Consider the following 25,585-nt stretch of genomic DNA (forward strand, 5'->3'; position numbering starts at 1 on the left):
GTTCTACTGACCCCTGGTTCTTCTGACCCCCTGGTTCTTCTGACCCCTGGTTCTTCTGACGCCTGGTTCTTCTGTGGGGTGGGACAGGCCCGGTCCCTCTGAACGAACACAAAGCCAGGCTGACTACTAACCCAACTATCAGCTAGAGATGGCCTGATGTTAAATGTGTTCTCTCTGCTTCACTTGTCTGTGTTGCAAATAAATACAACACACTTCTGTCTTATTATGCTGCTCAGCTTGCTCTTTGTACACCGCCCCCCCCCCCCCCCCCCCCACACACACACACACACTCCTGGAACGGACAGATGGTCGCAGCGAACCGACAACTGTGTCCTCTCTTACCTCCCTAACATTCCTTCCTCCTCCCTTCCTCCTCCCTTCCCTGCCTCCTGGTTTCAGCGCCACACCTGTCACCACTTCCCGCCGCGCTCATTGTTCGCCGCGTCATCCTCCATTCATAATCTTGACATCCTGTGTTTTTCTAGGCAGCATTTGGCAAAAATATTTTGCAGTAGTAGTTTATGCCGGATATTATTTTAGTCGTCCGCACAATGGACCCGGGGACGCGGGAAATCCGAGAGAAAAAAAATATATACAGAGCTGGATTTATTTGTTTTTATTTGTTTTGTTAGTGAGGTCTTCTGCGCTAACTCCAGTGTGTCCTTGTGTCCTCCCCAGTCGAGTGCCGCGGCGCTGCAGAACCACCCCACCCTCCAGGCCCCGCCTCCGCAGCACCTCCCGCCCGGACACACCCACCCCTCCGCCCCCCCCCAGGCCGCGCCGCACTCCGGGGGCCTCTCGGCGTCGAACGCCCCTCCTCCTCAACTGACTCCGACGGCGCAGGGCTACCCGGCCTTCCAGCCGGGCGCGAGCTACGCGCCGGCGCCGGTCCAGCCGCAGGCCTACGTGTCCCAAACCGCGGCGAGCTACCTGCCGCCAAACTCGCAGACCGCGGCCGGCGTAGCGTTGGCGCCGACGCTACTGGCCGGCCAGAGCAGCGCGGCTCCGCCGGGGTCCCCGCAGCAGACACTGAGCTACGCGTGTGTGGCCCCCGGCCCGGTCCCCGCCCCACAGCCTCTAATCACCGCCCAGGCCTCCTGCTCCGCCTCCTCCATCCCGGCCCCGCCCCCGGCCACGCTCCCCTGTCAGCAGCTCGCGCAGATCTCTCCCAACATGGCCCTCCCAGCGCCGGCCCAATACAGCCAGCTGACCGCGCAGGGGCCCGTTCCTCTACACGGCCAGCAGCTCTACCCCTCATGCGCCCCGGCTGGCCAGCCGCCCGCGCCCCTGCAGAGTTACCCCGTCGCCCCCCTGGCCGCCAGCCAGCAGAACCCCGCCTCCCAGAGCTACGTCCCGCTGGGGGCGGCGCTGCCGGCGGCGAGCTACGCGTCCACAGGCCAGAGCTACCCGTCCCCCTCCGCCCCCGTCCTGCAGGCGGCGCTCCTGCAGTCCTACCCGGCGGCGAACCCCGGCGGCCAGCCTCAGAGCCTCCTCGGCGCTCAGCTCGGCCAAGCGGCCTGCCACGCCCCCGCCCAACAGGTGAGCTGGCTCTCGGCGACTTTTCTGACTGTATAGCCCCTCCCCCCCCCCACTCCATCTTGTGTTCTCGGGTGCGTTTTCGTTTCTCTGAACCTGTGTTTTCGTTCCTCGATAGTTCCAACCCCATCTCTACACCGCAGCCCTCCTGAACCAGGTACAACACACCCCCCCCTCCCTCTCCGCCTTCATCACAACACCCCCCCCCTCCGCCTTCCTCACAACACACCCTCACCACGGTCTGCTGCCTGCTGCTTTCTAGGGGAGAGAAACGAACGTACCGAACGTTTGGTTGTTGGGCGCGAGACAGCTGTGGGGGTGAGGGGGGGGTAGCGAGTACTCAGAACCAGGAGGTTTCTCTGACGGTGGCCCAAAACCAAGAGATAATAGAGAGAGTCATGAGGACGATAAAGTGTGATCCGCCGCCTACACCAGCTGACCGACCGCAGGCTCCGGCAGGATGAGGAATGAGTCACTCTGGTCTGAGTCAGCAGGAAAAGCACAGTTTAGAAGTCTGATGCAAATTGAAGTCTCTGCTGCCATCATCCAACTTCCTTCAACTTCTCTTTTATTCTCTCTCTCTCTCTCTCTCTCTCTCTCTGCCGCAGCTGGGCCCTGATGGACAGAACCTTGTGCAGAATGTCTACCAATCACCAAGTCTGTCTGCACAAGCGCCGCCTCTTCAACAGCCATTGGCTCAGGCGCCTGTCCATCAGCTGCTACAACCGCTGCAGATCTCCACCTCCCTGCCTCCTGCACAGGTCTCCCAGGTAAACACGCCCTCTTTCTCTCGCCATGGCGACATCTGTCGCTCCACTCTCTCTCTCCCTACTTCTGAGTGGTACATGTATCTAGCATCTCAATATGTGCCTGGCGAACAAAGGATTATTTTATGGAGGAACCAGACCGGTTATAGTTTGGGCGCAAGTATGTGAAAATGTCTCGCAAAGTGTCTTTCTTTTTCCTCTCTTTTTGGCTGTTTTGACCGCACCCTGTCCTCCTTTCATTTTCTCTTCTTTTCTTTCCTCTGCCTCCGCCAGTTTCCCTCACTGTACCCCACCATCCAGGTGGTGGCCTCTGTGACAGGAAGTGACCCCTACCTGCACCCCACCTTCCAGTCCTACCCCTCCTCCTCTGCCCCCTCTCTGGCTCCCATCTACCTCTCTCCTGGCCAGCCTCTCTCCCTCACCCCCTCCGTCTCCCCCCTCTCCCCCCTGTACATAGAGACCGCTTTGCCCCCCCCCGCCTCCGTGCCCCTCGTACCCTCGCCCGCGCCCCTGCTGGCTGTGGCGTTCCCCCCCGGGCCTACGCAGCAAGGTGTCAAAACCGAAGCCACGCACCCACAGTGTGCGCTCACCCCAGTCCCAGCCCCTGCCCTGCTTAACATGCTTAACACCCCCCCCCAGCACCGCAGCCCTGCCCCCCCACAGAGCACGCTCCCTCTCCCCGCCCCCCTCACCGAGCTCTCGCCCAGCTCACAGCCTCTGAGACAGGTAAATATACCAGTCGTACTGTAGCCGTGTTATAAATAGGGGTCTGGATTGTTCTAATTGTGTAGTAGTTGTGTAGAAGTGAACCGACTGACCGAGTGTGACTTGAGCCGTCTACTTTGTGCGTCTGTGTGAGCGATCGGGATAAATGACACGCTTTCTCCGCCCGCTCTGCGCAGCAGGGTCATCCCCAGGCCCGGCCCGGCCGCCCGGAGCTCGTCCCCCCGGTCCAGCCGGCGCCGGCCTTTCCCTCGCCCGTACAAACCGGACCGGCCGGCGCTCTAGACGCAGCCCAGCTGGACCGGAACCAGGAGCCGCCCCCGGCCCAGAGCCAACTCGCAACAGCTCCGCAGCTCTCTGGCGCCCTGACAGCCTCATCTGGGCCCGTCAGCAGCGCCGGTCTGACTCAGCAGAACCAGGCCGCCGCTCCCCTGGGTCCCACGGGACAGGGCCCGGCAGAGCCTAACCTGGAGGTATGGAGACCCCTGCCCCCCCCCGCCCTGGTAGCGATGGTACTCTCCTACCCCCCCATCCGTCCTTTCTGACGTTGTTTGTTGGAATATATTCCCTAGGATCCTGCGGCAGAGAAGCCGGCGTCGGGGCAGAGCTACGCCTACGACAGGTATGAGCTCATCACTGCCTGGTGTTGAAGAGGGAGGGAGAGAGAGAGAGGGAGTCTCACAGCCTGGTATTGAAGAGGGGAGAGAGAGAGAGGGAGTCTCACAGCCTGGTGTTGAAGAGGGGAGAGGGAGTCTCTCAGCCTGGTATTGAAGAGGGAGAGAGAGAGACCTCGTCTCACAGCCTGGTATTGAAGAGGGGAGAGAGAGAGGGAGTCTCACAGCCTGGTGTTGAAGAGAGAGAGAGAGAGAGAGCTTGTCTCAACCTGGTATTGTAGAGAGAGAGAGCTTGTCTGTTTCACAGCCTGGTATTGAAGAGAGAGAGGGAGAGAGGGCTTGTCTCACAGCCTGGTATTTAAGAGAGAGAGAGCTTGTCTCACAGCCTGGTATTGTAGAGGGAGAGGGAGAGAGAGAGAGCTTGTCTCACAGCCTGGTATTGGAGAGGGAGAGAGAGAGAGAGCTTGTCTCACAGCCTGGTATTGTAGAGAGAGAGAGGGAGAGAGCTTGTCTCACAGCCTGGTATTATAGAGAGAGAGAGCTTGTCTCACAGCCTGGTATTGTAGAGAGAGAGAGAGATTGTCTCACAGCCTGGTATTGTAGAGAGAGAAAGGGAGAGAGCTTGTCTCACAGCCTGGTATTGTAGAGAGAGAGAGAGAGAGAGAGAGAGAGAGCTTGTCTCACAGCCTGGTATTGTAGAGAGAGAGAGAGAGCTTGTCTCACAGCCTGGTATTGTAGAGAGAGAGAGAGAGAGAGAGAGAGAGCTTGTCTCACAGCCTGGTATTGTAGAGAGAGAGAGAGAGCTTGTCTCACAGCCTGGTATTGTAGAGAGAGAGAGAGAGCCTGGTATTATAGAGTGTGAGATGGTTGCTCAGCGATGCTTGTTAGGTGTGGGTAAACATCAGCTCTCTCAGAGAAGGCGTTTGATGTTATGCTGAGGGAGACGTGGCTGCATAGAAATGAGAGAGTGCGGTGTTGTGGCAACAGCTGCTCAGCCCTATCAGATCTGATTAGACTTGAATCTTGAATCTGATTGGCACCGCTGGAATTGTGCGGTGCCAATGGGAGGCTTATTCTAAAAACCTACATCCTGTGAGTCAAACTAGTGTTGTGGCAACAGCTGCACAGGCCTGTCTGATCCGGTGAGACTTATATACCAGCGCTCGTAGTGAAATATGGCGGTGTATGCTTGCAGAAGCAGCATAGTTCCAGGTCACGTGTACAAAAACATGGTTTTAGTTAAATCGCGCTACTATTTGAACACAATGGGCAGATTCTAGTTTCAAACCTGCTGTTTTATGGTGTTTTAATAGAAGTCCAGCTGTCTTTTATTTTGGCGTGCATATGCTAGTACTTAGACTGTCAGCGGAAGAGTGTCTACATCCTCAGGTCTTCACAGATGAAATGCTGGAGAGAATAGAGTGCTTCAGCGGAAGCGGGAAGAGAAAACCGCCATGGGATCCTAAAGGACCGTACTGGTCTAAATGTGATTTGATCTCCTTAAAGGATTAACATGGTGGTTCAATATAACACTTTCCAGGTATCTTTAGGCAACAACAAAACACATGTGTTTAACTATTTCAGAATTCATCCATACAAATTATTTTAAAACATGTTTTTAGAGGTCTGAATCTGCCACTCAAAAAGTTCACTCACTCAAAACTGGGCGTGATTCATAACAACTGATTGACAGTTCTCTGAGCAAATGACCAACTGGAATCATTCTGATTGACAGGCGTGTGCCCCGTTACCATAGCTACTACCGCTCCGAGCTAGACAGCAAGAGCCAGATCAATAACCAACAAACAGAAGGTGACTTGTCCAGTAATGTTTTACTAGCTGCTAACCAGGGGAAAGCACAACTATTGTCTTTATCAAAGTAACTTAGCTAGCCAACTTCACGAGGAGCGTATGGGGAATATAAAATTAGCTAACGTTAGTGTAACGGATCCCCGTATAAGTGGCTGGCAACTTACTGCTGGTTAAATCGCCGTTTTCTTTTCCGTTTGCATGGTATTACATTCCTTAAACCTTCTGTAAACAAGCGTCCCACCGTAAGAGCTATGGCCTCATACGGGTGCATTAAACATTAAAACTTTTATTAGCGTCCTTCTAGAGCTAAATTGAACTGAACATTTTACCGTCAAAAGCGGAAATGTAAACATTAGCGTAGCAGGTCTTCAAAAAAAAGGTCACATACACACAGTAGTACGTCTCTATCAATTCTTCAAATACAATGAAAACTGAGTGATATCACAAATATGAAGCAGGTAATTCAACCAAAAATAATAAACCTTTCATGGGGTTATTTACAGTTATGCCGCGTTCCAGGCAACCCGTAACTCGTGTTTTTCCGACCTCCTACACGTGAAAATGCTCTGGAATGGCAGTCAAACCCGTAACTTCCCACCCGTGAACTCGTACAGATCGATGTACTCCCAGTTGCCGGGTGGGAAGTTACGGGTTTGACTGCCATTCCAGAGCATTTTCACGTGTAGGAGGTCGGAAAAACACGAGTTACGGGTTGCCTGGAACGCGCCATTAGTACTAGCTAATAATCCACGAACGTTAGCTGTCCCCACCATGCGAACGCTCGATGGGTAATGAACGTAGGTACAGTAAATTAATATAACTCGCTAACCAGATAGTCGTCCTTTCAATAAATCACCCAACGTATATCACATTACTGTTATACATTTTCCTAAGCAACGCTCACGTTAAAAGATGCGTTTTCGCGTTTTACTTGCATTTCAAAAGTTGAACGTGATGGCTTCAAAACTTTGTTTTTTTTAATTGTTCCCTCGTTGCTCTGACAAACTCGCCACTTTTAGTTTCAAATAATTTTCTGTAGTTTTTATTTCATATTATTTTCGTATGAATCCGTTGAACTCCTTTGATGATGATGATGATGATGATGATGAAGAAGACAGACCGACAGACCGCGCAAAGAGGGTTAAAAACGCGAGTTTGTCAGCACAACGAGGGGACAATTTAAAAATAGATTTGAAGCCAATCACGTTCAACTTTTGAAATGCAAGTAAAACGCGAAAATGCAAATATCTTTTAAAGTTGGCTTTACTTCAGAAAAAGGACGACTAGTTTTAGGAGATCAAATCATACGACTAGTTTTAGGAGATCAAATCATATTTAGACCAGTATGGTCCTTTAAATCATAACAAATATGAATGGTAGTGAAGGGCGTGTGAGAAATTATTTCATCCCGATTGAATTGTGCCACGACCACGATCACATACGTTTGTCAATTTCAAACATGCATTTTACTCATCTCTATTAACGCGCAAGTTAGCTAATATTAGCTAGCCGACATTACACTCTAACACTCACCAAAACCTTGTAAAGCTGATCTCGCATGCCAGCTCTTACAGAACAGACCAACTCTCCTGTCACATGCCTGCAGCTCTCAAGTGATTTTCACCTCTTATTTAAGCCTGTAATTTTCTGGAATAACTGCTTTACAGTATTATGACAAACTGCGACTTTCTTGACTTGCAAAATTATGTTTTAAATTGACCAACATATGTGACTTCATATGCACAATTCAAACGGGATCAGGAAATGATTTGTTTATCGCCGTTCACTACCGTACATATTTTTCCGGAAATAAGCTCCTGTGGGACATCTCTTCCTGCTTCCTCTGAGGCTCATAAGCACTTATAGCAGCAGGTGGTCAGATTTCCGCAGCCCTGGTCTGCATCGCATCTTCCAGCCCGACTCCTGACATGACCTCCCTGTCCCATGTCCTCTGTGACCCAGCGTGAACTCGGACGCCACCTCAGGGAAGGAGATGAGTGACGGCTGCGAGGGGACGCACGGGGGCAGGGGCGAGGGGAAGGTCCGCAAGCACCACCGCCGGTCCTCGCGCACGCGCGCCTCACGCCAGGAGAAGACCAGCAGGCCCAAACTCAGCATGCTCAACGTGAGTACGGACACTCGAATACTTCGAGGTCCCTCAGTAGAAGAGATTTCAAGAATCCTGACTTGTGATGCTGTATGTACGAGATACGGGCACTGTGTGCATGCTTAGAATGCTTCCCTGCTGACTGGTGATAAAAAATGGTGATAAAAGGAGTGTATCATCCTTGGCTTTGACTCCTCTTCTGCCTCCTGTGGTGCAGGTGTGCAACACCGGAGATAAGATGGTGGAGTGTCAGCTGGAGACCCACAACCACAAAATGGTCACCTTCAAGTTTGACCTGGATGGAGACGCGCCTGAAGAGATCGCCACTTACATGGTACAGCCATCCCAACTGAAATACTTTGCCGCACCTCGCGGCGAGAGCAACAATGACAGTGGCAGCGGTGGGGAAATAATATTACAACCCGCAACCACAAGGGGCAGTAAAGCTACAGTGTAGTACTACTAGGCTTCTCTGACAATCTGGTTGCAGTTGCTTACAGCCTAATGTAGGCTATGTTTCTCAGTTTGACTGGTCTGAATTGCAAACTGCTTTTTAGCTACAGGAGAGACAGAAGCCTACATAAAATCAGTTATTTGAGGGGCTATCATTTTACCAACGGATCGGACTTCATTCATTCTTTAGATTCAAACCCGGAAACTCAGAAATCCCACATTTTCAACCCCTATTTTTAACGATGCAGTCAGAGTAACAACATTACATATTCTATCAATTAATAGCACTAAACCAGTGAGGACTATTTCATTTCAACACATGATACATTTACTCGATTCAAGGCACACACAAACACGGCTGCCCAAGTGGCCCAATCGTTAGTGCAGCAGACTTGTCAGGTAAGGGTCACGGGTCCCCCTCCTACAGTTTGAGGGACACCTTTAGAATTCTATTAAATCATTAAGAAGAAAATACGTATTATTTTATTTATATTATTATTATTATTGTTATTATTATTATTATTTCATTACTTTTATTAATTAACAATGTAACAACAACAATAGCTAACCCCCTCCCCCACAATCCATTAACCCACTGGCTATGAAACACATCCATCCAGTTAATTTCAATATGAACAGGTAACAGGAGGAGGGGTGTTGCAAAAGCCTAGTCCAGGTTTGTTGCTGGCGAGTGGTGAGCTAGTGTAGCAAGTCGAGCCATGGAAACGTCTAGCTATACGCTAGGTAATATGGGCAAACATATATCAACTGACCAAGTGGCACAAGCACAAGTTAGTGCAGCAGACTTGTAACATAAGACTCGTGGGTCCCCATCCTATCATTTGTTGTTTTGAGTACGTACTGTAGTAGCCTAGAATTCCATTAAATCGTTTTTTTATTACAGTAGTTATTCCTAAACTCATGGTTATCCTAGACTATCTCAGATCTCATATGCTATTGTATACTCTATTGTACAATCAATAAATGACACTAAAGTCTAAGAAAAGGACCGTGTCGTCGTGTTCTCCCGTCCTTGAATCTCTCAAAGCTCTTAAGTGTGCCTTCGCCTGGACCTGCCAGCTCTTTGTGAGATGCTCTTCTGTCTGAACAATGAAACGACACTCCTCAGCGTTAGAGCAAAAGCTCTTCCCCCTCTCTCTAAACACCAGCACTTTCATATTATAGCGGGTTCTCATTTATGTACTCAGATGAATATTTCATTGACCGTGAATTTTGATGCCATAATAGACCAATTTTGCGTGTGAACGTCGTTTGCATATCAATCCTCCAAGAACAGTAAATGGACCTGGAAACCACTGGTTCAGATGAGTGAATCTTCGGCATTCACAGCAGAATCCACATGTTCAGTCACAGCTGGACATCAGTCCATTGATTGGGTTTCTAACCAATGCGCTCTCTCTCTCTCTCTCTCTCTCTGTCTCTCTCTCTCTCTCTCTCAGGTGGAGAATGACTTCATCCTGCTGCTTGAGAAGGAGATGTTCATCGAGCAGCTGAAGGACATCGTGGACAAGGCCGAGGACCTGCTGAGTGAGGAGGCGGAGGGAGAGAGGAGCGCTGACCAGGGGAGCAGTCCTCAGCAGAGCCAGGGAGCCGGCATCCTGGGGGGAGAGGTGAGGAAGGGAGGGGGGGAGGCGCCCACACCGGGGGGGGGGGGGGGGCTGTTGAGGTAAAGCTTGTAGAGGAGCTGTTGTAGACTGAAGTGAAGGTGTGGTTGGACAGAGAGGCAGAGGTGCGATGGTGTGTCTGTACTGCATGCATTGGGACCAGCCCTCGCCGGAAAACATCAGATGGCCTGGTAAAAACGTACAATGGCCTGGTAAAAACGTCCAATGGCCTGGTATAAACATCAGTTGGCCTGATATAAACGTCAGTTGGCCTGGTATAAATGTCAGTTGGCCTGGTAAAAACATCAGTTGGTCTGGTATAAATGTCAGTTGGCCTGGTAAAAACATCAGTTGGTCTGGTATAAACATCAGTTGGTCTGGTATAAACGTCAGTTGGTCTGGTAAAAACGCCAGATGGCCTGGTAAAAACATCCGATGGCCTGGTAAAAACATCAGATGGTATACTACGTGACATATCCCCGAAATCCCATCGCCTGTGTTCCAATCGTCTGTATTTCTGCAGGACCAGCTCCGCCCCATCCCCTGCTTCGAGGATGACTTCGTAAACAGGGCTGCCGACAGCCGCTGCCAAATAAAAAATATTGTTGCTGATGCAACACATTCCGTTAAGAGTAATTCACCACCCCAGGGCCAACTCTTTGACTTTGGCTCAAGAAACCTAAAGCATTATAAAGTCCATAAATTATCCCTTGCGCCAGCCTTTCATTATCTAACAGGTGTCTCTGCATTTACAGGGTGCAGCAACACCCAACAGCCCACAACTGGTGTACCAGCAGAACGGTAAGTCCTCTGGTCAGCCTGGAGATCCCCCCACCTCGACCCCTCCCTGTGTCTCTGGTCACCATGGAGATCCCCCACCTCGACCCCTCCCTGTGTCTCTGGTCAGCCTGGTGATCCCCCCACCTCGACCCCTCCCTGTGTCTCTGGTCACCATGGTGATCCCCCACCTCCACCCCTCCCTGTGTCTCTGGTCAGCCTGGAGATCCCCCCCACCTCGACCCCTCCCTGTGTCTCTGGTCATTCTGGAGCAGAGCTGTCTAGCCCCCCTACATCAGACGTGCCTACTCAGGGAGGTGGTCGTGGTCAGGCCTGGAGATGGAGACGATGACCGGGAGAATATAAGCCTCTGTTTTCTCTCTTCCCATCGTCTGTCTCGCGGTCTCTCTGTCCTCCATTATGTCCTCATCTAGCTCGTGGCCAGTGTCGTGCCGGCCACTCCATAACTATTTATGAGTGTTCTGTATCTGCTTCTGTCCTTGGCAGTCCTTCACACCGGCAAGCGCTGGTTCATCATCTGCCCTGTGGCCGAGACGCCCACGCCAGAAAGGAAGACCAGCTCATCTCAAGCCTCTGTGGCCAAAGGTACGGTGCGCGCGCACACACCACACACACACACACACACACGCACACACACACACACACAGACACAGAGATGGGCAGACATTGTCCCTCTGTCATTAAATGTGTATTTGTACAGCAGTGGCTGTAATTGGGCTGTTTTACTTATGACTAAAGAGTGTCTAGGGCGGTGTGTGTGTGTACGTGCACATTTGTAAGCGTGTGCGTCCATGTGTGTGTGAGCTGCAGGGGTCAGTTATGTAACCGCCTTGCTGCGGCAGCTCCTGACAGCGGTGGAGGGCAGCTTTGTGCTTTAACAGACAAGAGCCCTGATGGGGGAAGACTGATGATGATGAAAATCGTGTAGAGAAAGAGAGAGAACCCCCATGGGACCTTGCATCAGAAAAAATATGAACGGTAGTGAACGGCGTGAGGAAAATAATTTCTTGATCCCGATTGAATTGTGGCATGACCATTACATATGATGTTTGTCAATTTCAAACATATATTTCACTCATCTCAGTTAACTCGCAAGTTAGCTAATTTTAGCTGAAAATTTAACCGAAATAACTTGAAACTAACCGGGGCGAGTTTGTTAGCGCAACAAGGGAACAATTATTATTTTTATTTATTTATTTATTTATTTATTTATTTATTTATTTATTTATTTATTTATTTATTTATTTATTTATTTATTTATTTATTTATTTATTTATTTATTTATTTATTTATTTATTTATTTAGGGGGGGGGGAAGCCATCATGTTCAACTTTTGTAAAAGCTTTTAAGTAAAGTGCGAAAATGCAAATATCTTTTAACGTGAGCTTTACTTCGGAAAATGGATTGCGGTAATGTGATATACGTTGGATGACTAGTTTTAGGATATTTAGCATATTTAGACTGATATGGTCCTTTAAAATCTTTCTGGAATAACTGTTTTACAGTATTTCGACAAACTGCAACTTTCTTGACTTGCAAAATTATGTTTTAAACTGACAAACATATGTGATGGTCATGGCACAATTCAAACGGGATCAAGAAATTATTTGTTTATCGCCATTGACTACCGTACATATTTTTTCTGAAATAAGGTCCCATGGGCACACTCTTACGCTCTAATAACGCCTGAACGCCCACAGTGAATCTTCTCTCTCCTCCACTCTCCAACTCCCCCCCCTCGATGCTCCCTGCTCCTTCTCCTTTTCCCCTCCACTGCCCCTCTCCCCGTTTCAGAACCCGAGGGCCCCGGCTCGTCGTCAGTCTGGTCCAGCTCCGGCACGCCTCCGGTGTGCGCTCCGGCTCCAGCCTCCTCCGCCCCCTCTGCCCCCTGGGGCTCGGCCCAGCCTCAGGACCCGGCGACGGGCGAGGCCAGGGTGCAACAGCCCCAGCCCTCCGCAGCCAAACCGTCCGCCGCCACGGCCGCCGCCCACCGACGGACCTCCCTCTCCAAGGACGAGCCATGCGTCGCCGCGGTCTCCATGGTAGCCGACATCCCCTGCTGCTCCATCGTGCCGCCCGTGTCTCTGGATGTAATGGCGGAGCACAAACGAGCGGGCGGAGCCTCCTCTCTAACCAATCAACAGGCCAGTCCGACGGGGGACCCGCCCCCCGCTCTCACCTTAAACCAATCAGTGGTCCTCCAGCAGCCCTACGCCACAGCCATACCGTCCGGAACGGTCACCTCCCAGCCCCAGAGTCCGGCCCACCAGGCCGTCCCGGGGGCGCCGGCACCACCGCCGCAGCAGCAGCAGGCCGGGCCGGGGGGCTCCGGCAGCGGCGGCCCGGGGGAGTCCGACGGAGAGGGCCCGCCCAGGGTAGAGTTCGTGGACAGCACCATCAAGACCCTGGACGAGAAGCTGCGGAACCTGCTGTACCAGGAGTACGTCCCCTCCCAGCCCTCCAGCGCCGCCTCCGACCCCCAGGGCTCCAGCACGGACGGGGTCTCGGACAGCCAGACCGCCGCGGAGGGGGAACACGCCCGCCAGGGAGAGACACCGGTACGAACGACACCACCCCCCCCGTTTATCTGTGTGTGGGAGAGGGAGCGAGAGAGAGATCTAGTGGCAGCCTCTTCATTGCGGGGGGGATATTGATTTAGCTATCGACTGTTATCACTACCCCTCAGTGAGATGATGTTGCATTTACGATGATAGGGGTGGGACGAGTGCCGGTCAGATATATTATACTCTGCCCCCCGTGGCAGGCTCAACTCTGATATTCCCTGACCGGGTCCAGTTTTAGCTGAGAGAAACCGACGGGCCAAACTTGTTCCGATATAAGTGGGTGGGGACAGAGCAGGACAATCGCTAGACAGAGTGACTAGATCCTCCCTCTCTCTTCTCAGACCAAGGTTCCTGAGCGTGGAGACGGCCCGAGCGCACACAGCGACTCCGCAGCGCCCGGTGAGTAACACAATGACTGTGCATTTTCAGAGCCAGTTCCCGATAATGCATGAAGCGAAGTCAAGTGTCCTAAATATATCCCCCCCCTCCTCCCCCCCCCCCTCTAGCCTCCAACAAGATTTTGAACAAGAGCCGCTTTCAGGTGAGACATTGCTCTCACTCCTCGGTCGAACGTTAAATTGTATTACAGCGCGTCGCATAACGCGTTACCATCTGACCATGTGTCACCGACGCCATTTGTCTTTTGTTTCCCGCCTAGATGAAGATGACGTGAAACAAAGATTATTCTATCATGATAATTCTTATTAAATGTAGATAATTTCAGCGTGATGACCACACCTCCCCCGTCACTTCCTCTCTCCAGATCGTCCCCACTCCGCCGGACGTCATCCGCCGCCTGGAGAGGAGCAGGAAGTGCGCAAGCTCCCACAGCTCCACGGCGCCCTCCAGTGACTCCGCGGGGTCCCACCCCCTGCCGGACGCAGGGGCCAGGAGGGGCCAGGGCTGCGTGGCCGTGGGCCGCTTCTCGGTGATGGCGGCCGAGGAGGGGGCGGAGTTTGGCGCCAGACCCTGCGGTAACAACCGCTACTCCGCCCCACCGGGCTTCTACCAGGACGCAGCACCCGCCGCCAGCCCTGACGCCACCGCCTCCCGCATCCCCCGCGCCCAGACCATCGACGCCCCCGCCCGCCACGCCTCCCGCCTGTACTCCGACTCGGGGGAGGAGGACAGCAGCAGCCTGGCTCCGCCCCCCGCCCTCCCGCCTATGCCGCCACCCCACGCCCTCTCCGAGCACAGCGGAAGTGACCTCATGAAGCGGGCGGTGGCCTTCCTGAAGCGCTCCGGCCGCAGCAGCAGCGCGCAGAGCTCCGAGTCGCCGAGCCGGCAGCCCGTGGTGCTTAACGGCCACACCCCCTCGCCGACCGGTGGCCACGCCCATTCGGCGTACGTCAGCAGCGACAACGACTCCGAGTTCGAGGACGCGGACATGAGGAAGGAGCTGCAGAGACTCCGAGAGAAGTGTGTGCGCGCCCGCACACACACACACACACACACACTGCATACATGAACATACAGGGTCAAATTAAAGCCTTTGAAATACAGCACACTGCCACGCACCCTGGTAACTCACATTGATAGCTAGGAGTTGCTGTGCTTGTCTGTAAAACGCTGCCGATATTTAACTGCCAGTCAGTGACCTTTTGATATCATCCAAGCCAATATAAATGTCAGTTAGAGAAATTACATCCTCTTTATTAAAGTCTTCTCAAGGTTCAAGGTAGTTTGTCACATGCACCGAGATGCAGAGTAAAACATGCAGATCATACCTTCCCATACCGTTTCATGCTTTCTCGCTCTGTCTCTCTCTCTCTCTCTCCCCTCTCTCTCTCTCTTCTCTCTCTCTCTCCCCCCCCCCCCTCTCTCTCTCCCCCTCTCTCTCTCTCCCCCCCTCTCTCTCTCTCTCCCCCCCTCTCTCTCTCTCTCCCCTCTCTCTCTCTCCCTCTCTCTCTCTCTCTGTCCATCCACAGACACATGAAGGAGATCTCTGAGCTGCAGGCCTTCCAGAAGAATGAGATCGAGCGTCTGTATAAGGAGCTGGGAAAAACTCTCCCCCCGGGCGTCGGCCTGCTGCACGCGGCGCCCCCCAGTGGCCGCAGGCGCAGGGCCAGCAAACACAAGCTGAAGGCCGGCAAGCTGCTCAACCCCATGGTGCAGCAGCTCAAAAACAACCTCAACGCCAATTCTGGTGAGAGAAAAGGTGTGTGTGTGTGTGAGAGAGAGGGATGGAGAAACAGGAGAGGGAGTTTGTGTGAGAGAGTTGGAAAAACGAGAGAAAATGAGGTACATTTGGAGGTACATTTGAAGAGAAAGGGGTTTGGAATGATCCAAAAATGGGGGGGGGGGGGGTGTTGAGAATGACACATGATGGCCACTGTGAAGCCTCAGTTATACTCCCAAACAGACGCGTTCACAGACAGCTGCGGACATCGCAGGCGTGTTAGGGGTGATGTTTATACCACTTCTACTGTCCGCTTGGAGGACGAGGCAGTCGGTGCTCTCGCTGTGTAGAGGACGCGCAGACTAGTACGCACCAACGCCAAAAAAGGGGGACGCGTCCGCATACACCCCCTGATGACGAAATTGACATCACGCGGACGCGGAAAGTATAAGCAGGGCTTGAGAGTGAGACATGATGGCCGCTCTGAGGAGGTGGGATAGCGCTGGAGTCTTGAGGGGGTCGGTGGGATACGGGGTCGGTGGGATACAAGGTCGGTGGGATACGGGGGTCCGTGGGATACGGGGTCCGTGGGAGTGGACGGCTCGCTGTGACCCGGGGCTGCCCGACTTGTCTCGACACAGGTGACAGTTCGGCCAGCGCGTCCAGCTCCCCGGCCAAAAGCTCCGTCCTGTCCGACGGCTCGGCCCGCTCCAGCGGCAGCACCACCAGCTCCAGCGCCGGGGTGCCCAGCGGGGCCCCGGAGCCCGTCCAGACCCAGCAGCCCTGCTCCCTCAAGGGCTCGCTCTCCCTCAAGGGCTCCCTGTCCTCCGACAACATCTACGCTGGGCTCCATGGTGCCGGCTCTGACCAAGGTACACACACACACACGCGTGCGCCAGCGTTCACACAAGCACACACACGTTTTCTGCATTGGTATAATAAACGCACACACGTGCCAGCGTTCACACAAGCACACACACGTTTTCTGCACTGCTATAATACACAGACACACACACGTGCCAGCGTTCACACAAGTACACGTTTTCTGCACTGTTATAATACTTTTGTCCACATGGTGCCGCTAAAATCAACAAACTCCACGTAGCTGCATTAAAAAAAAAGGATGTCACTTTTCAAAAGCATTCATTCATATATATTATTAGACACACACACACACACCAACTTATAGATTCAATTGATTAAAAAAACTTGACGTGACTACAACTCCTTATCCATGCACATAGACAAAACAGACAGATAGGAGTTCCATGCTTCACACTCAACACACATCCAAGGTGAAGATTCACGAGAACGAGTGCTACATCACACATTTTCCCTCTCTTCATGTCTCATTTTTTTCAAATGTCATTCCAATAACATGGATGTCAGTGAAAGGTTCTGTAGCGTCTGTTGGTAATACTACCTCATAGTTAATGTGAGCAGTGGGGGAAAACCAACCTGGTCTCTGTCCAGTGCTCAATAAGCGCTTTCTCACCATCGTACTTCTCCCCCGCCCCCCCCCGCACTCCCCGAACTGCAAACCGGGGGTCACACAATGTAGTACTTTTGCCGGGGGACTGTGAACATTTCTGATTGGCTGAGCAGGGAGCCTACAGGCAAAGTTTCATTTCAACGGTGCCATGTTTATATTCCCTGCACAATAAAGCTTCTGTGTTTAACAATAGCGGTGATTTTCCAAATGGATTTTCTAAAACTGAATAAATCCCACACATTACACAAAACTACTGTCCTACTTCAGTATTGTTGTAACTAAGATATCTGATGGGAATCTTTTTCTCATAAGACAGATTGAGGTTTATAAGTCCACAATCACTTCCGTGTTTACTGCCGAGCATCGCAGGGATTTCTCAAACTAAATTGCATGAAAACCATACGTGTAAACACAACTGCTTTCCCAGTTCAATCTTCTTGTAACTAAGACATCTGCTGGAAAAAATAATCCTTCCCATTGACAGTATTCAGATAATGAGCCATTTTGTTCGTCTCGCCGTCTCCTCGGCTCACAGAGGGTAGAGGAGCTTCTACCCCGCTGTCTGAACGCCGTCTACATGAGGAGCTCTAGGGGACAGGGAGTCCTAGGGGACAGGGAGCTCTAGGGGACAGGGAGCTCTAGGGGACAGGGAGCTCTAGGGGACAGGGAGCTCTAGGGGACAGGGAGCTCTAGGGGACAGGGAGCTCTAGGGGACAGGGTGTTCTAGGGGACAGGGTGCTCTAGGGGACAGGGAGCTCTAAGGGACAGGGCGTTCTAGGGGACAGGGAGCTCTAGGGGACAGGGAGCTCTAGGGGACAGGGTGCTCTAGGGGACAGGGAGCTCTAAGGGACAGGGCGTTCTAGGGGACAGGGAGCTCTAGGGGACAGGGAGCTCTAGGGGACAGGGAGCTCTAGGGGACAGGGAGTCCTAGGGGACAGGGAGCTCTAGGGGACAGGGAGCTCTAAGGGACAGGGAGCTCTAGGGGACTGTCCCCTGTGGGGAAAAGTACAGGGGGCTTTCTGGTGGGAAAGCGCTAATTGACAGTTTTGTCTTATAAGTGAACATGAGGACTTTTCCCCAGGCCATCTGTCTCTGCCTGTCTGTCTGCCTGCCCTGTCTGTCTGTCTGCCTGTCTGTCCTGTGCTGGTGCTGTTGGTGAATCTCGTCCCAGATTCTGTGCACTTTTACATGAGTGTCTTCTCTCTTGTCTCTTCTCTTCTTCCCTCTTATATTGCTTTTCACAGGCTGGACGGTTTACCACCAGACGACAGAGAGAGTCACCTATAAGTCTAGTAGCAAACCGCGCGCTAGATTCCTCAGTGGGCCCGTGTCTCTGTCCATCTGTTTGTATTTGTTCTTTTCTACTTTTCCCTCGCTCATCCCATCCTCCTCCTCTTTTCTTCACCTCTTCACGTTTTCTCTCAACCCGGACCATTTTGTTTTCTATTTCCTTTCTAAAGTGAATCTTGCCCTCCCTCTCACTCCTCCCAGCCCCCTGACACAGTCATGCGTCTTCTCTTCTCTCCCCCTCAGCCCTCAAAGGTTCTCCTGCTGTTTTTAGATGACCCTCCATACAAACACTTTGTGCTTCTGGCGTTCAACATGCAGACCCTAAATGACCTGGGATGTGTTGTGGGCTAAAGCTCGTCTTCTCCAGACATTGGGCGGGCGATGCTATATCTGGACCCAGAGTTTGTGTGTGCGCCAAAAGGTTTTGTATCCTCTGTGGTGTGTGTTTTTGTTTACCCACTTCTTTAATGTCTGGAGATTACAGTCGTAATCAAAATTATTCAACCCCCATTGCATATTAGGCTTATTGGCAAAATTCTAAATGTATCAGCCGTTTGCAATAAACAAAATGGACAAGAACAGTTGAAATAGTTCAATAAAACTAATATTACAATGGTTTTTATCCAATTTCAACACAAAATGCTACTTTAATCACTAATGCAGTCTCAAAATTATTCTTCCTCCTGTCTCAAGCACACCCGATGCAACTAATCAAAATAACCCAACCCCCTGTTTTAAGCACACCTGGTGAAACTAATTACAGTAGTTCAGGTGTGCTTGAGATAGAACACAAATACCTGGACTGGCTATGGGTTTGTTGAGAGTGATGTTTGATTACATGTTAGAAATATGGCTCAAGTCAAAAGAATTGTCCACAAAGTTCAGAGAAGAGATCATTGCCTTGCACAAACAAGGAAAATGATACAAAAAGATGGCAAAAGCACTGAATGTTCCTAGAGATACAATTGGAAGCATAGTTTGCAAGTTTGAAGTTAAAGGAACAGTGGCTACACTACCTGGAATGTAGCCACTGGAAGCTATCAGCGGAGCCACCAGATTCCTGAGGAGGCAAGTGGTCAAAAACCCTAGAGAAAACTGCAGCGTGTGGAGGAGACGATGGATTCAGTCAAGTATCAGGAAATCTTAGGGAAAACTTAATTCCGTCTGTAATGAAGCAGAAGCTCGGGCGTCGTTGGACCTTCTAACAGGACAATGATCCCAAGCACACCTCAAAGTCCACCAAGGCTGGGTTTCAGAAGAAGAAATGGAAGATTCTAGAGTGGCCGTCACAGTTGCCTGACTTGAACCCCATAGAAAATCTCTGATGGGATTTGAAGAAGGCGGCTGCAAAACGCACACCCAAGGATATTACTGAACCTGAGGCCATTGCCCATGAGGAATGGGCTGAGATTCCTCAGGAAGGCTGTCAGAAGCTGGTGTCTGGCTATGCATCCCATTTGCAGCAGGTCATAACAGCAAAAGGGTGCTCTACTAAGTACTGAAGATGCTTGTCTTGAAGGGGTTGAATCATTTTGAGACTGCAGTAGTCATTAAAAGTAGCATTTTGTGTTGAATTTTTTTTTTTTTTTTAAGTGTAATATTAGTTTCATTGAACTATTTAAACAGTTCTTGTGTAATTTGTTTATTGCAAACAGCTGGAAAATTGTATATTTTGCCAATAAACCTAATGTGCAATCGGGGTTGAATAATTTTGATTGGAACTGTACTGTAGGTGTGTCGGCCAGTCTGTCCCCTCAGTATAGAGACAGGAAAAAGGCCCTTGCTCCCAAATGGCCCCTGTCCCCTTCTCACAGCCAGGCCAGGCCCCAAAGAGGCCTGTTGGGGTAGAGGAGTGGAGAGCTCTCGCTCTCTCTCTCTCTCTCTCTCTCCCTCTCTCTCTCTCTCTCTCATGCATGGTGCAGGCGTGAAGCAGGGCACTGATGGAGACTTTCTCCTCGGTAAAAAAAGAAAAGAAAAAGGGCTGCATCATCAATATTTCTACGTACCCCAACCCCCTTCCTCTCCCCTGTTTTAGCTGCATGTTACTGTAAGTGCTGACTGATATGCTCCAGCTAGTCTCTCTGTGCTCTTTCACCTTTTGATTTTTGGTTCCTCCTTTTTATGTTTCACATACTGAAAAACACTGTAGGTCAGAGGAGGAGTTTTGCTGTGGAATGTTCCAGAGCTCATGTGGCCGAGTGCTCCCTGTAACTCAGTGAGCCACAGCGAGGCTAGAGAGTATGCCCATCTGATTAGGCTGTCTCACGAGCCTCAAGTGTATCTTTCTCCACAATCACACCATGTTTGTGAATGGCCACATTTAGCCAGACCGTAGCTCTTTCAAATGCTATCTCTGCGTTGTTCACTTCATCTAGTTTACAGTTGAGCTTTTTGTTCCAAGCCAGGCCACTGGGGAGATCAGAGCGGGAGCAGAACAGTGTCATCATACGAAGACAGGAAGTGAGGGACCAGTCTTGTCCATTCCCAGACCAAGGGATCAGGCTTCTCTCGGTGTTCTAAGCCCCTCCGTCGACATTTCATTCTCTTCCTCACCTTTTGGAATTTTTTACAAGTTATGCAGGCCCAATTTCTGTGCCCCCACCCCCCACCACCCCACACACCTCGTTTGTGTTCACCGATTTTAAACACCCCTCCTCCCGGTTTCCTCTCCTCTCTCTCCTTAACTGATTTGATAGCTGTGTGTGGCTTTGAAGCAGCTTGTCCACAGCCCTGTGGTGTACAGTCTGTCCCAGCCTAACTGTTCCTGTCTTGTGCTGTTTTACCTTCATAGGGTCCACTCTGAAACGACTATGTCTAGGCAAAGAGCGCAGTAGTAGTAACTATCTCATTTACTCTCTTTCTTCGTCTTTGCTCTTTTACTTTTCTCTCTGTTGGCATGGGCACCTTTTTTTATCCTCGTGTTGATTTGATGACCCACAAACAATCATGGTGGTTTTTCCGTGTCAGGCGCTTGTTGCAAAAGGAAGATATCAAGTCACATCAAGGACTTGGTTTCGTAGTGCATGGCGTGTTTGGCCTACATGGCTTTGAATGCTGAATGATGTCTTGTACTTGTTTGTGTCAACATCAGTGGTTTCTGTTTGTCTAATATGGAGTTCTGTCTGCTACGTGAGGCTCAACTATGCTGTAATCCTTTGGCTGCTAGGTTGAGAACCTGCACATTTGTTTTCATTAAGAGTCCACATTTTTATTGACATTTGAGTCTGGATTCAAAGGAGAGGCTTTGCCCTCACGCTTAAAGGACAATGCTCGTTTTTGACAACCTGGACCTTATTTACGACATACTATAAGACGTTTGACTCACCGAGATCACTTTGGTGTAGTTCGGAGGCCTGTAGAAGAAATGTAAAATCCAGCGTGAGCCAGTATATCCATGTAATGGCGGTGATCGGGGCAACGAGAATGCAGCTTCTAAAAATCTATTTTCTGCCACGAAACGGTTGTTTTCATCAATCTGTCTGGATGAATCGCTAGTTGTGCTTACATAGAGAGCATAGGCCTGTTGTGGTATTTCCCATGCCTCTGTAATATGATCTTTAGAAACGTCGTTAGACACGAAATAGCTTCCTCACTTGCTCCAGCACGCATGCGCACAGCGTGCTGGAGCAACGATTGCGCGCTGTGCGCATTCGTGCTGGAGAAAGTGAGGAAGCTATTTAGTTTCGAAAGACGTTTCTAAAGATCATGGCATGTGAAAACCACAACAGTTATGCTCTATGTAAGCACAACTAGCGATTCATCCAGACAGATTGATGAAAACAACCGTTTCGCGGCAGAAAATGGATTTTTAGAAGCTGCATTCTCGTTGCCCCGATCACCGCCATTACATGGATATACTGGCTCGCGCTGGATTTTACATTTCTTCTACAGGCCTCCGAACTACACCAAAGTGATCTCGGTGAGTCAAACGTCTTATAATATGTCGTAAATAAGGTCCAGGTTGTCAAAAACGAGCATTGTCCTTTAACACAATCTGCGAACTTAGAGAGCTTATAATACTCCTACTAGACCTTACAGCAGCCAATCGATTCGCTTGGAAAGGTTTCAAGTGGGCGGAGAATAAGGAGCTCAATCTCTTCCAGGGTCCTCCCACGGTGCCAGCGCAGCTCAGACGGCATCCAATCAAACGCAACCACCGCCCGTTGTGGCCGCGCCCTCGCAGTCCTCCCCGCGAATCCTGGGGCTCGCTCAGGTCCAGACCAACAACAGCAACAACAATAAGGGCACCTTCACGGATGACTTGCACAAGCTGGTAGACGATTGGACGAAGGAGACGGTCGCAGCGGCCAATCAGCCTCGGCCTTCTTTGAACCAGATCAAGCAGCAGCGCCGTCGGCAAGAGCTGGAGGGAACAGCCACGCCCCTGGGAGGGGCCACACAGGAGGTACCTGGCACGGAGAGGCGCACGCTTAAGCCTAATTTATACTTGCCGTGCCCTGCTATGTCCATGTGCAACGCAGAACGCTTCGTCTCTCCAGGCCAGTCAACCAATCAAATATGTGCGACATATAATGACGCGGTGTGAGCCGCTAGACATTTGAGGTGGTACGAGCCAAGTGGCTCACAGACGTCATTGACGTTCCAAATGCCGTCAATGAGCCAAAAATGTGGCTCACGGCTCACAAAGTATAAATTAGGCTTTACATTTACACGTGACAAGACAGCAGTGGATTACGACTGTATGTGAAAACATGAACCGTTTCCACTGATACACTTCTGATCTTTGTCACGCCAGGTGAAGCGCCACAATGCTCCAAACAAGTTCCAGCTGCCGCTGTCCTGCCCGCTGGCCGCTGCTCTGGGCTCCGGTGTGCCGGGCGCGGCCCTGAGCGCCCACCCCTCTGCCGTTGTCCAGCCCGGGTACCACGTGCCAGCTGGCTCCTATGGAGGAGTGGCGCCCGGTGCCCTGTACCCCCAGCAGTGGCCTGGCATGCCCACCTCTGTGGGACCTGTGGAATTGCTTGGGGCTGCAGCGTTGGTGCCCCCCTGCCCCAGCATGCCCAACACGGGGGCGCAGGCCTACCCCTTGGCCTTGCATAACCCTGAGAACGGCCCCAACACCAGAACTACCTAACCTGACAACTGCCCAGCCCCCCCGCCTCTGCTCCTAGAGGCGGGATAATCCTGCGCCATCTTGCTCTGGTTTAATGGTCAGGGTTACCAGAGCAACACTTCTGTACATCAACTGCAATTAAATTGATCATTCTCTTGAAAGCATTTGAAATGAATTGTGTGTTCGCTTGGTTTCACAGCTGTACGGGACTGGTCCTTTGGGTTTCATTGCACTGGGTGAGATAAATCAAGTGATCGATCAAGTATTTGAGATAGTATTTACAAATAGTTGTTGACCCAGGTCTGGTAAAGAACCTGTGAGCTTGTAAATACCCAGTGTGAGTATCCTTTATATACAACACCTGTAGTTTCTTGTGTGTATGTAATGTGTACATGTTCAGTGTGGGTCTGAGTATCTTATGCTTTGGTCTTGACTTAACTCACAGCCATACTTGATATAATGTCAGCTGTTACCATTGTTTCACCATACCCTTCGTTGCCAGAAAGCCATGATTGTTTTCACATTGAATTTGTTCAGAGTTTTGTTAACATTCAGCTCTACACACTACATTAGAATCCAAAAACCTTGGTTTGAAACAGGGCAGTATTTCAGGTGACGTTCTCTGAAGGAATGTAGTGCCTTGAACATAGCTTTTTTTATGTGAAACTAAGCATGTCCGCATCAGCGATTTTTATTTCATGGTGGCTTGAGTGCTGCTTAGTTTTTAATGCATTGCTGACACTTTATTTTCCCCTTTTTGTTGGTATACATATGAATGCCCTTGTAGCACTGCACTACGAACACAGTATATGCTCTTATTTAAGTAATAAAACCATGTTCTTTTAATCATTGTTTACTCTACACCCCTGAGACAAATAACACTGTAGAGATGAGACATGCAGTTGCCTTGTGGGAATAAACGGTTGATGTGCGGTTGATGGAAGAGGGAAAAAACACACCAGGTGGATGTGTAGTCATACACACGAACATTATGCTAAGGGAAAGGAGAGTGGGTGATGTTTGAGGTTTGCTTTCAGAGGGAAGGCAGTAGTGCCCAGAGCCATATAGACTGCTTTGAACATATCACTCGCTATATACGACTCTGGTAGTGTCCAGCTCAGAAATGTAGAGGTGTATATGTGAGAGGTATCTAGGTTTACTGTGAGAGAAAGTGCAATTTCACCCCTCTACAAAGCTTTCTAGTGGCCTTTTACACAAGCCTTACCCTGAAACCTGCAACCAGAGCTATAGCTGCTTCTGTTGCCTTTTAAGTTAAACATAATTTACACATCATTAACACTAACTGTACTTACCACTGCTGAACATTTTCCTTAGGGCTCATCCTGGCTCTCATTAAGTACTTACATGGTTTTTGTGTGCAATCATCAGTTCTCATCCTTGAAGAAGTGGATCATTTTCTATGTTTCAAAGATTGATATGGATGCTGCTAGTGTGTGAGGTCTTTTCACTGCAGGCATTAGAGGGGAGCTGACAGGTTGTATGCCATTTTTACCTGGTTATACCAATACACCACACACAGGGTACATTAGTTAAATGAGAGAAATCCAACAATAAAAACCTTTTGTGGTTCTTTTTCATTTCAGAATCCCATGTAAATCAGTGTTAATTAATGCCTTGTTGAAATTATATGCATCATCGCCCAGGTTATTGATGATAGGTTTGCTCTTCTTTCGTTTAATTTTTGAGTGTTATTTTGAGTTTGATTTCGCGGTTCACTATGACATAAACATGCAGATGGTTACTTGATTGGGGAGATTTGCACAACAGAACATGTTCTCCCCAAGTTCTAGCCTGTGAGAATGTGTGACCCAACACACTGTACATAGTGAGCTTACCATACACTTTGACTACTGAGAAGCATGGCCAACTGTCTAGATTATCCACAGAGCAGATATTACCGTTACAGTCAGCAATTTCACTCTCCACCACACCATCATAAGGTTGCAGCACCCCAATTCTGCCAAGCTGTGAATTGTACAGTTTTCATGTAATTAACATTTGTATATTTTGTTTTGATTGTAGGGGGGATTTTGCTTCAATGTATATTATTCCATCAATTCAGTTTGAATTGGACTTTTTTATAGGATATTATGCAGAAACGTCTGCTTTGGTGAAATACTTCCAGTAGTAAAGAGATTTCTGTTCTCTGTTACGCGTTGTGGTATCCACCTTCCCTGTCTGTTAACGTTTGATAAGCAGATGAGGGAATATCTCCAAACCAGCATATTCATATGGATGCTTTGTTGGTGGCCATGGCGATGGAGTATATAGGACAGACACTGAAGAGAACAGTTTATCTGGTCATTTATTTCTATTCTAACAACATTGCCTCCTATGAATATGCTCTGATTGTTAAAGGCTTGCACTAAAGCGTGTGGGATAAGCTTCTGCCTGCTGTGTATGTCCCACTGCATTACCTGACCCAACCCAGTCAGTCGCACTCTAATCACAAACACTGTACATGTTTAAAGAGAGAAATAAACATTATTTTGTGCTTGATTGTGTCTCAGTTTTCCCTGTTAAACCCATGTATTCCGTCCAGCTGTTTCAATAACGTACTGCATTAACGTCTTAGAGATTGTCTGCTACA

General features: G+C 50.1%; 1 protein-coding gene across 2 annotated transcripts in view; it reads left to right on the plus strand.

Moving 5' to 3' along the window:
- LOC311315022 (serine/threonine-protein kinase WNK2) overlaps window positions 1-25,484 on the plus strand; it is a 49,439-nt gene extending 23,955 nt beyond the window's left edge. Inside the window, exons 11-29 of one of the 2 annotated variants that reach the window (XM_084445601.1) lie at window positions 679-1,539; window positions 1,655-1,693; window positions 2,145-2,306; window positions 2,577-3,029; window positions 3,206-3,499; window positions 3,599-3,648; window positions 7,415-7,577; window positions 7,777-7,893; window positions 9,473-9,643; window positions 10,393-10,438; window positions 10,922-11,020; window positions 12,230-12,993; window positions 13,341-13,398; window positions 13,506-13,540; window positions 13,763-14,418; window positions 14,928-15,145; window positions 15,760-15,990; window positions 22,004-22,305; window positions 22,657-25,484. In XM_084445601.1, the coding sequence (XP_084301727.1) occupies window positions 679-1,539; window positions 1,655-1,693; window positions 2,145-2,306; window positions 2,577-3,029; window positions 3,206-3,499; window positions 3,599-3,648; window positions 7,415-7,577; window positions 7,777-7,893; window positions 9,473-9,643; window positions 10,393-10,438; window positions 10,922-11,020; window positions 12,230-12,993; window positions 13,341-13,398; window positions 13,506-13,540; window positions 13,763-14,418; window positions 14,928-15,145; window positions 15,760-15,990; window positions 22,004-22,305; window positions 22,657-22,995 (5,058 nt within the window). In that variant the 3' untranslated portion in view covers window positions 22,996-25,484. The remainder of the gene's footprint in view (window positions 1-678; window positions 1,540-1,654; window positions 1,694-2,144; window positions 2,307-2,576; window positions 3,030-3,205; window positions 3,500-3,598; window positions 3,649-7,414; window positions 7,578-7,776; window positions 7,894-9,472; window positions 9,644-10,392; window positions 10,439-10,921; window positions 11,021-12,229; window positions 12,994-13,340; window positions 13,399-13,505; window positions 13,541-13,762; window positions 14,419-14,927; window positions 15,146-15,759; window positions 15,991-22,003; window positions 22,306-22,656) is intronic. The other variant, XM_084445602.1, reaches the window with a different exon arrangement.
- The last annotated feature ends 101 nt before the right edge of the window (window positions 25,485-25,585 follow it).

Source organism: Borostomias antarcticus (assembly GCF_949987555.1).
Source record: "Borostomias antarcticus genome assembly, chromosome: 11".
In the NCBI taxonomy this organism is placed as follows: Eukaryota; Metazoa; Chordata; class Actinopteri; order Stomiiformes; family Stomiidae; genus Borostomias; species Borostomias antarcticus.